Below are 11,948 nucleotides of genomic sequence, written 5' to 3'. Positions count from 1 at the left end.
TGCTACAGGGGTGTTCTTTGCAGGAGACATCGTACTGTGGTGAAATTAATTCTAATGAAAGGATTATGTACATGACTACATGTTAATTCTGTACAGAGAATGAAAGGATGTTGTGATGGAGAGAGTGAGAGAGAGAAGAAAGTGGGAGAGAAAGGAAGAGGGAAGTGTGAGAGGTTATAGTGAGAGTAATATATATATCTTTAAAGAGAGAGAGAGATAGAGAAGAGAGGAAGAAAGAGAGGAAATGACATTGAACCCAAAGGTTGAAATTGGTAGAACGATAAAAAGTATGAAAGGGAAATTGAGATATGACCCATTTCACAAAAATTTGTTACATACCTTTCGCAATCATTGGCAAGCGCAGTCTAATTTTACAATATTAGCATACTAGCCAAATCATTTACAGTGACTTATTCAAACAAAATTATAAAGAAGAAATTAAGGCCTCAAAACTTACTTGATGTAAACACAGAGGAAAGGGTATTTGTAAGTGAGAGCTACAGCCTTTTTAGCCCTTGTAGTTTTGCTGAACGGAATAAAATGTAAAAGGGCATTTTATCTGTTTACACTTAGGACATCAAGGACACTCTTCTTTCTCGGTATTAATTAACTTTTATGAGGATGTGAATTACGTAAACATTATCATGTTATATTCTGATGTGCCATAAATAATGTCTGGAGACTATATGATACTCAAAATACCATGGATTTCCTTCTAAAAACTGTTTTCATATTGGCCATTTCCCATTTCAAATTTGGAGAGCTCTTTGAATGTATTGGGGGAATGGAAAACGAACAAGTACAGTGATATGATGAGAGATGGCGCTATACCAAACCGAAATGGGGAATCATTCTTTGTCTGCTAATAATAGTAATACGTAAGCTGACGTGTAGACTGTTGTATTTTTAGCGATAAAAAGCTTTGTCATCAATTTGAGAGTGAGTAATTAAATCGTAAACTAATTTCCTTGCTGTGCAACTAAGAATAATGAAAGTACAATTTTTGTGTGTAATTTTCTGAAGAGAGTAGCCACAGCCTTAATGGATAACTGTTAAATATTCTATTTTTTAAAAATTTATTTGATAAAGTGCAGTCCCATGTGTTCATAATCACGTAATGTAAGAAGTCTTTAAATTAAAAGTTCTGAATGAATCTATGACTATGTATGAGTTAATATGACGTGAATTGTGAGTGTTTCTGTTCGATTGTGGCTACAATGTAGCTCCAAAGAGCAGTGAGGTATCTACTAGGGGAGGATGGCATGTATCATGAGCGGGACTTGAACTTTGAAGGGGGCGCTTTAAGTTTAAACGCTAAACGGAGGGTCCCCAACAAAAAAAATGCCGAAAAGGGAAAGAAAAGGGAGAAAGTATGAGTATGATGGCAATCAACAAGCTGACTATTTGGTCATTTTCATTTGTGTTGTTTCAGGATTTCGTAACTTCACACTCCAATGTAAGATACAGAATCTAGAGGTCTAGTTTAAAAATTGTGTGTTTAATGCCATGGATTACAAATTTAAACAAAGAAAGAAAAATAATTTGTGTTCCTTAATTTACTCAGCTCACTGTTTATCACTCCAGCAAAGCAATGAGAGTCGATGCTGATACGTATTGACCTCTAGCACTGCATGTATGTGTGAGGCACGAATGTCGGGAGTAATTTTGTGAAACAAACCCTCATCTACAAATGGTCTGGTCCGATTTACCTGACGCTTTGTGAAAATTCTATAGCAGATCTATAAAAGGTTGCGTCATCTTCCGCTTTTGTTTCATGAAAGGTTGTGTAATGCGATCACCCAACCGGACGCGAGGGCCCGATCATTCGAAGTAATCCAAAAAACATGCGGAATTGAAATATGTTAGTAAACAGGTCTCTGCTTCATTTTGTTGTTGTGGCTGTTGCATCATGGCAATCACGAACTAGAGCTACTTAAGTCAGATATTAAAGGGTTCTGTTGTTTATTATCTGTGTCATTGCATATCAAGAGTCTTAGTAATATGATAACAGAATCAATGTAAATGTATGTATTGTTTGATTATTAGAGATTAGCTATAGTCCCCCATTCGGCACAGTTCCTTGAACTTTTTTATGATAACATTTTGCTTTGTTGTGAGGCATATCTTTTATTAATTAAACAATCAATGTCTTCATGCATTCCATACTGTTAGTGATTAGTTTTAGTCCCCCCCCCCCCCCCCCCCCCGCCTCCGTTTGGAAAAGTTCCTTAAACTTTTGCTGATGATAACATTTGGCTTAATCTCGAGGCATATCTTGTATTCAATTCAATTTCAATTTATTTGCTCATAAAAATCCAGAAAACACATGCGAACATTCATAAATCAACATAATACAAAGGGTAAAATTCACAAGAAAAATTAATAACAAAGTATACATTGGATTAAGTATGAGAGGGACAGCAAGAAAGGAACTAACAATCAGTGGCTTCATGCATGTACATGTACATGTACATGTTCAAATCTTTGGTCCAGGAAAGACATTGGGTGTCGATGCCTCTAAAAAGTCAAGTTAATGAACTGAACTGTGCTACATTACTGCTCATTTTATTAATTACAATGTTTACACTTTATTTTTTATTAAGGGATTTAGGATCGAAACAGTGTAAATGTACAAAAGATTAAACCATGAGATCGAGGGTTTTAGCAAATCACCTTCCACACTCATACTGAAATCCTGAAATACACAACCGGGAAAGAAGATTGAGCTAAGGGTGATTTGCTCCCTAAGCTTTGAAATATTAGCTATTGCATCTGTAGCCTGTATTACACGAAATATCTGAGCACAATAAGCTCTTAAATTGATTTCTGTTCCTTGTCCTGGTAAGCCTACTGAGCACAGTGAGTTCTTCTGATCTTTGTACTGGTAGCAATATAATCTTCTTAATCTAATTTCTATAGATTTTCTCAGGCCAGAAAAATCGCAGTTCTCGTGCCTTATTATGATTGAAAACTGCATTTTTTCCAAGTACTAAAGTACTAAACCCATGAATATTGGCCTCTCTATGTGAGTCCTATTTCTACAATGTGATATTATATCAAGTCATCCATATGGTCTGCAGCCACAAAGTCAACTCAATAGCACAGAGTGAATGTCCTTATGGCCCCCAAGTCGATATTGACTACTTTAAAGTACCAACATTTTTTATTTTCACTTTTTTTTTCCACAACACATGTTAATAATTCTCTATTTGACATTGACAATCTATATATTCAACACTAGCCCTTAGAATGTGTTTATAATTCAAGAAACAATGCCTTTTTGCAAACAATGCCTAGATTGACCTACATGTATGACCTGTACACTTTTGTGTATATTGGTCTTTTTTTAGATGGATGTCATTAGAAAAAACTTGTCTTGATTCATCCACAGACGAATTTACCTACCACCTGTCTGCATAGCACCCTTGTACAAACAAGGGGTTTGGGGGGGGGGGGGAATTGTTGATTTAAAAAAAAAAATGATGCTCCATATTATTTCTCGAGTACAACTCAGTCCAAAGTACACGGTAATGTCAGCAAGATAAAACGTACATAACAAATTAACTTTGGTAATATTATAGTTCAAGTACATGTAGGGCAGCAGGGGTAAGGTCTTATTTACATTGGGAAAACTTGGCAGCAACTAGCGCACATGGTCACGTGACCCATGTTGCCATGTGAGTCCAGAGACACGTGAGAGCTAGAGTGAGCTTAATTACCTCGGCATTTAGATGATAGGTATGCGGTCAATGTGGGAGGATCGATGTGACGTAAACGGCCTGTCCTCATCAGCTCCAGATTGCCAAATAGCCCGCTATTTCTGATTTGGGAAATAATTCTGCAGTTACAAATCGCGTCTTCATCAGCTCGAAACTCGAGCTCTAGATATTTTGCTCAGCGTTCGCGCATAGTTGGAGTCTTCGGGCTGGTGAAGATGCACCAGACATATAGCAGGATATTTTGTAAACTAGCCCAAGATATCTTGGGATGATTATCTCGACCAAATATCCCGCTAATTGCACTTTGGGCGGATGAGGACCCAAATTAACTGGATAATTTGCGATCGGGATAGTTCAAATAGCGGGATATCTCAAGCTGATGAGAACAGGCCTAATGACGTAGTTTGCATTGACCTTTTGTCTAGTAGGTGTGTGGCTTCATGTCCTAATGCCACCCAGGGGTAGATCCAGGATACTAGAAGAAAGAAGAAAAAAAAAAAAGGGGGGGGGGGGGATTGGAAGCAAAATTGGGAAAAATTCCAGACAAATCCTGAAATCCCTGACAAACGATCAAGCAAACTAGCCCAACCCATTTATGCTGTCAGTAAAAACGATAATGGAATTGGTACATTTGCACTGACCTTTAATTAAACTGTTGTGTGGCTTCATGACGTTCATGTCCTATTTCAACCAAGGGGCGGAAGCAGGATTCTGATCAAAGTTAAGGGGGGGGGGGTGGGGGGGGGGAGGGGATGGAGTGGAACAAATTTAGATAATTTCTGACAATCTGTGTCAAATAAGCGTGTAAGCAACCCTGCCCCCCCCACCCCCTCCTGAAAAGAAAGAAAGAAAGAAAGGAAATCAAAGTTTTAAGGTGCCTTTCTATCTATCTATCTATCTATCAGGCTATAGTTCATCCAGACGTTGGACAAAGCCCTCCTCATGAAATTTCCATTCTCTTCTGTCTCTAGCTGTCCTGGTCCAAGCGGCCGTTCCCATGTATGATGTTAGGTGCCTTTAACATTTACAATTTAGTAAAGGAGTACAAATACTTTATGTAGACGGGGCACATTATTTTTTTATGTATCGATCACCTAAGCTGCTAATTCGTGAAGTTTGACCTCGTAAACATGTTTATTGATATTGCATGTTTGTCAAAAGTTGAATTTCATGGTCCTGTTTGTACTATATCCAGGATATTCCTTTGAAGTAAGACTATAATTTTGGTGTTTAAAGTTTAAAAAAACTACCATTGACCTGATTTAATGAAAAATCGAAATTTTGTCCCATCTTATGATTCTTTACTCCTCTGTGTCAAAATTTGTTTCCTTTTTTTTTAAGCCTTTTTGTTCCTAAAGATTAATTTTGTCCACACTAGGGTTTCTATGACATGTTTTTAGAGCAAGCCAAGGACATTTGACTGCTGTCAGGTTGCGATGTATTGCTTTCCAAGTCTTGCACCCTGTGCCCCACCCAACTAAAATTACATGACAGGTATTTAGTTGGTACCACATTCATGAAGTGGTTCCATTTCATGTTCATGTTTAAATTACACGTAACTGCTCTTAGAATATGTTTTCCCTTGTAATAGAGCTTTTTATGATCAAACTGGTTTTTATAATTATCGACCTTGTAAATGAGATATATCATATAAAAGTGTTTACAATGACAAATCATAAAAATGAGGGGCACTTCACAAGGGAGTTGAGTAAATGAGGGTGATGGGGGGGGGGGGGGGGCTGGCTGGCTCCTCTCTAATAGTAAGGACCTTGAAACATTTGGGTGTAATAAAAAGTAATATTTATGCATTGCAGAAATTCAAATCCCTCTGAAATGTGGCTGCCCCCTGCCTTATGGCAATCTTGTGTGTGGTAGTATAAAGCAAGTTTTTTAGGGTACCAAGAATTTGATGTATGGTTTAACGTCATATCCAAAGGAACATAATACAATTTTGGGTGTAATAAAAAGGAATATTAATGCATTGCAGAAATTCAAATCCCTCTAAAATGTGGCTGCCCCCTGCCTTATGGCAATCTTGTGTGTGGTAGTATAAAGCAAGTTTTGTAGGGTACCAAGAATTTGATGTATGGTTTAACGTCATATCCAAAGGAACATAATACAATAAATACCCCCCCCCCCCTCAGGATCGGGATCTCTTGAACGTGTAGACCACCTCTTCATTCACGTAGTTATTGTTCAGTATTAGTCATCCTTTTTAGTCATCCTTTTCATTGTGAATAGCTTAATAATTTCAAAGAATCTTGTAAACAGCAATTTCCTGTGGATATCTTCTTGTGGTTGATTTTTCTGATTAAAGTAACCACTTGATGCTTTAAAAGACTGTTTAGATCACGTACAACTTTCCTGATGCTTTTATTTGTTTCAGGTATGACAGGTAGTATGGGCTGGACCCTACTGTGACCTTTAAAACCTTTGTGAGAATGGAAATGCAAATGATAGGCCTCCTTTTGGTGTCCATATGTCCATATTTATGTGACTGAAATACATTGAAATCTTTTGACCACCAGCGATATTATATTTTAAGTTTTAAAATTGAATGAGAAGCAACAATCCAATGACTACAAAAATAACGGTATATGAAATAAATGTAGAGATTATATTTTCTGTGATGCCAAGCCTGTAATTTTTGCCTGCAAATCTTGAGCAATAGCTTCTTTAATTATTCTCTTTTTTCTTCTTTTAAAGGTACTATGTCCCATTTGCAGGCCCAAAAAATGAAAAAGTTAAATTCCAACTGCATTTGAAAGATAATACTAATTTAGAACTTCCCTAAAAAAAGGTGGGGCTTGAAAATGTCTTCAAGTGGGAAAATAATGACTATTAGTTGTCAAATTGACTTTAGGGCTATAGAACCCAAAAGTAATGGTCTTGATTTTCAGACAATTGTACCGAATGGTCATACGTTTTATGCTGCGCAAAGATTCAATCAGTTTAATCTTGGCCATCACAAGAAGTGGGTTATTGATGTAGACAAATGCTCATGTACCTTTTACAACTCTTTTCATGTATGTTATTCCCAAAGAAGAAAAAAAGCCAGTCAGTCACTCAATAGTGTCTGATAGTGAAGTCTAGCAAGTAAACGGGTTTCCTTGCATAAATTGAATATGAGGACACTGCTAACGTTTAAATGTCACAGATAGGACATACATGACATATTCATAATTCCTGCAAAGTTCTACAGAATTTGAGGTTGGCTGCAAAAGGTACATAGTACCTTTAATGTAACTGACTGTTTTTCTCGTTTGTTAATGCAGGGCATGAAATGAGGTAGTGTCAAGGCCTCTCCTCGAAAACACATAAGCCAAGCAATATACAAACAATGGTCAGGTGACATGGTCAGGTGACACAGTCAGGTGACATGCCTTCTCAGAATCGTAGCCAATCAAGGCAGCCCTCCGGTGTGATGAGATCGTTGCCAAGGACACGCGTCTGCCTCGTGCTGGTGTGCTGTTGTGTTGCCATCATCCTATGTGAGTATAAAAAACCCTGTAAAAAGGGGGGGAATAGTAGGAAAAATGGGAAAGAAATGTGTTTGGGCCAAACTTTTTGAGAGTGATTGTGTAAATTATATATCTCCTGTACCATTATTGCATTATATTGAGGCAAAGAGTTAAAAAATGCATCATATGATTTGAACTCAGAGGAAAGTACATGTAGCCATCTATTGATTAAAAAGGTGAAATTATGGATTTTCAGTTCTAACTTGGCCCCAAAAAAAAAGGATTGCTTTGTGCAACACTATGGTTTTTTACTTTTATAGAATCACCCGTTTTATCCATGACAACCTCGTTAAGAACGGTACAGATCAATCTTGCACTGAAAACAGTTCATTAATTTTGAACGGTTTAAATAATAATAATAATAATAATAATAAATTTATATAGCACAGCTTTTATACAAAAATATATTCAGCTGCGCTGGTTAAGAGCTCCTTTTTACTAAATTCTACAAAATAAGATCACTCAGTTGAACAAATAAGTTTTTAAATTGGATTTAAAAACATTGAGAGATGGAGTGCTTCTTATTTCTATTGGCAAGCTATTCCATAGTTTGGGGGCAGCAATAGCAAAAGCACGGTCCCCAAGAGTTACTTTAGTTTTGCCATGGGGAATCTGAAACAATAATTTATCTGTGGAACTTGGCCAAAAAAAAAAAAAAAAGGATTCCTTTACTTTTCTCCCAACCTTCTAATTCACCCATGAAGGGCTGACGCTTGAACAAGGCAGGACTCCAAGCAACGAGAATCCGGAGGCGAGATGGTTCCATGCCAAGATCATCCCCGATGTTGAGACCAATGCTCAAGCTCATCACTCCGGTGGAGTTCAGCATCACCCCGGTGGAGTCTTGGTGATGCAGGATGGAGAGGAGGAGGGGAAGGGAAAACATTACCCTGGACACGGGGTGGGAGGGGACGGAAGAGGAAAGAAAACAGGTGAGATGAATGGAAGTGTAGTTCTTAGGCATTAGGAGCTCTTTGCTCCATCTTAGTAGGCTTGTCTTCATTTACCTGAGTTTAAAAAATAAATTGCCTTCTAAATTCTGATGTAGAGAAATTAGCCCAATCCACACTTCATTTGCCACTCTCCACCCAGATTTAAATGGGTACCTGGCAATTGATTTTGTTCTTAAATTACATTTTACATGAACTTAATTCTATACATTCCACTTATTTTATGTGTGTGTATTTTATTGAAAATATAGATGTCTTTTCATATGGTTTGCATGTATATTTGCGTTTGCTGGAATATAGTAGAAATTGAAATTGAAATTGATAATAATTGCCAGACCCTCAAGAAGACCACTATTTTAAACAGTACTGTCACTGATGAGGCTCTCATTGGCGAATACCGTAATAATAATTATTATTATTTTATTATTATCATTGAATTTCATTGTGGAACTAGAATAAGGGTATATGATTCAAACGTTATATTCTATACAATGAATATTTCATACTTTTAATAGTTCTTTCATTTGAATTTCCCCTCAGGTGATTCCAAGCCAAATAAGTCCAAGAAGAAGAACAAAGAAAAAACGAAATACGAGGAGGTAGAGGTAAAGGATCTCGGAATGAAAGAGGAGGAGGCAGAGCGATGGATCAAGGAGAATATCAAAACAGGATATTGTAATCCACCAGATAGAGAGATAACTGGAGAAGAAGGTTAGGAAACTTTCCCCTTATCTAACATTGCAACTGATGATTAAAAAAAAGACAGGTTCACATTTCTAGTCTACATGCAGCACAATTACCAACTTAAAACCCACAGGTCGTCCATAGATATAGTCATATAATGGGAATTAACTTATCTGGGGTATGTTTTATAAAGACTAAGATGGACTTTAAGTTGGACTTAAATATGGGAGGCCATTCATGCCAGTGTTTGCTCTCACCATTATGATAATGAATTATCAAAAAATCAAATCTGTAGATTTGTGACCATCATTCGTACGTCCCTTGACAAATGCAAGTAAATGGCGAGAGCAAACAGTGGCATTAACAGCCTGCCATATTTAAGTCTAACTTAAAGTCGATCTTAGTCTTTGTGAAACGCTCCCCTGCATATAGAGTTCAGAGCATCACAATTATTGATCTAATACCAAGTGTGGGGGATTTTAGAATAAATAAAGCCAGGGGCACATTCCCCAACAAGGATACAAAACCCTAGCCCCCCCCCTCCTGGGATGTTGCTATGCAGTATAGCCCGAACTTTCGATATTGGGTGAACAAAATCCTGTCGGGATACCTGACCTATTCGACTGCCACTGTTGTAAACTGAAAGAAAACCAGAGACGTTATGTACTTATGTTAATATTTTTTGTTCTTGTAGGTAAATTCAAGCCAGGGTTCAACTTGAAAGCTGCTTACGTGGTAGCTCGCCATGGCGACAGGACACCGATGCAAGAGTTCGCAGACATTCCCAACAGCAACTGGCATCCACAGTGGAACTGTGATCTCAAACAGGCCTCCAAGACGATCACCTCCGACACTCTCAAGCGATTTGTCGATCAAATGCAGGCTGAAATCATCAAAGGCGATATGACAGGGGCATTAGGTACCTTCAAGAACTTGCCGGTCAATCATAACGGCATATGTAAGAAATCGCAACTCACGCCAATCGGATGGCTACAGCACTTGGAGCTGGGGACGTTCTTCAGGAAGGCCTACGGGAGAACTTTGGTCCAGAACCAGGAGTTGCTTCGGGATGTCAGTAATTTTCAAAGCACCATGAACTTGCGGACGCAGCAGAGCGCATTTGCTTTCATGTATGGTTTCTTTGAGAAAGCCACCTTGAACGATACGATACGGATTAAGACGGTACCGAACGTCAACTTCTGCCCGTTGGATATGTGCGCCTGTCCGGCTTTGGACCACTTGATCAAGGACAAGGAAGCGCAGCACGCCAAGCTGATGCGAGGCAACCCCAAGTTCATGAATGTGATGAGAAGTGTAGCGCAAACCCTTTACGGGACGACGCTGATAACGACACTACCAGGGATCAACCAGGTAGCAGAGATTCTTACGACACTGGTCTGCCACAACATGCCATATCCTTACGGATCATCGGGTACCATTACTCCCATACAGCATGCCGTCTACCATAAACTCCTGGAGGAAACGTGGGTTTCACAGTCCCACGTCAAGGATGGCACGTACGAGAAGGTCGGGCGGATGTTCATCCAACCGCTGCTCACCGACATGCTCCGAACCATGTACAAGATCACCCAAGGTGTCAGCAAGCCCCGTTTCGTCTTCAACTCGGGTCACGACATCACGATACGACCTATTGTCGATGGTCTCAAGCTCTCCAGTCCAGGCTGGCCACACTACGCATCCCGGGTTGTCTTTGAGCTGTGGGGGAGAGCAACGTCGAAGGAACATTTCCTTCGCGTCTTGGCATACGGCAAGGATCAAACAGACAAGGTTCAATTCTGTAAGGGTAAAATGACGGCAGACGGCCTTTGTCCGTTCTCAGCGCTTGTGTCCTTCGTAGAGAAAGAGAACATGGAATATTTCTATTCAGAATCTTATCGAGATGCTTGTACCAGAACTTACTGAACCAAACTAGCGAAAGGAACCAACCGTACAACCCTTTATGTCACAGACTATTTCTTTTCAGAATCATTTCAAGATGCTTGTATGAGAAGTTACTGACCAAAGTGACCATAAAATCAACTTCTCAGGCCCTGTTTCATTTTACCGGATAAAGAACATGGCATACATGTATTTCTATTTCTAGAATGCTTTGGAGAAACATGTACTAGAACTTTTTGACCAAACCAGCAATAAAAAAAACTTTATAGTCCATTTTTAATTGGAGAGACAGAGAACATCGGAGTATTTCGATTCATAGTCATTTCAAGAAATAGTACTCAAACTTACAAACCTTCTTACCTGAGGACAGAGTCCTGGGGGGTGTTGACAAAGATCCTAAGTCGAACTTAACTCTAAGATGGATTTAAAAATTACAAAGCTGATAGCCACATCTTTGAAACTATTTTGTAAAAGTTATTTTGAAAGACATAAAATGTTGATTCCAATGATTTGTATTTCTATTATGGAGGAGATTTCTTGCTCTTAATGTGGAATTTATAAAGAGTATAAAGTACTTAAATTTCCGCTTTTGAATATACTTCATTTTAGGCTACAAATGGGTCTCCATAATATTTAAGTCAAACTTAGAGGATCGACTTACAATCTTTGTGAAACACCCCCTGGACTTTACAAACATATGGAGTAAGGTTTAAAAACAAATTTTATTTGTTCCCAGGATTCATCAAAATGATAAGAAATTTGGCCCAGTTTTGGTAAAGTTACATGCATGTACACAGAAAGATGTATATGAGACTACACGTTCATGTGGCATAAAAATCCGTCCCAAATTTTATGATGGTACATGCCATATTTAGAATATTAATGCATTTGAAGAGCCATGCTTTTCAGGGAACATTTTTTATCTGATGTTCTTTCACGCTTCCATAATACAATGATAACGCTCAAAATTATTTTTCACCTCTTCCCAGAACTCAACCTTCTCTTTAAAGAGATCGTCTGACAATGTTAAATCTGAGATACGCGGCTCTACGTGTTATCAGTGTTTGTGATATGTCTTATGATGTAATATTGAAGCCCTAAAAAAATTGCGCTTCAAAATGATCAAGAAGTGCCTCAAAAAAGTAAATATCTTTGAGTGACCGGTTTTACCATAC

General features: G+C 38.3%; 1 protein-coding gene across 1 annotated transcript; it reads left to right on the top strand.

Annotated features, from left to right (window-relative positions):
* The first annotated feature begins 872 nt into the window (after positions 1-872).
* Positions 873-11,572, top strand: LOC583160 (2-phosphoxylose phosphatase 1-like). Its single transcript, XM_030986973.1, has 5 exons — positions 873-939; positions 6,995-7,210; positions 7,945-8,172; positions 8,731-8,901; positions 9,569-11,572. The coding sequence occupies exons 2-5, from the start codon at positions 7,099-7,101 to the stop codon at positions 10,795-10,797; spliced, it is 1,740 nt and encodes a 579-aa protein (XP_030842833.1). The 5' UTR covers positions 873-939; positions 6,995-7,098; the 3' UTR covers positions 10,798-11,572.
* Positions 11,573-11,948: the final 376 nt, after the last annotated feature.

This window comes from Strongylocentrotus purpuratus, unplaced genomic scaffold (assembly GCF_000002235.5).
Source record: "Strongylocentrotus purpuratus isolate Spur 01 unplaced genomic scaffold, Spur_5.0 spur5_scaffold_16, whole genome shotgun sequence".
In the NCBI taxonomy this organism is placed as follows: domain Eukaryota; kingdom Metazoa; phylum Echinodermata; class Echinoidea; order Camarodonta; family Strongylocentrotidae; genus Strongylocentrotus; species Strongylocentrotus purpuratus.
The sequence above is the reverse complement of the archived record's forward strand: the minus strand, read 5'-3'. Positions and strand labels throughout refer to the sequence as shown.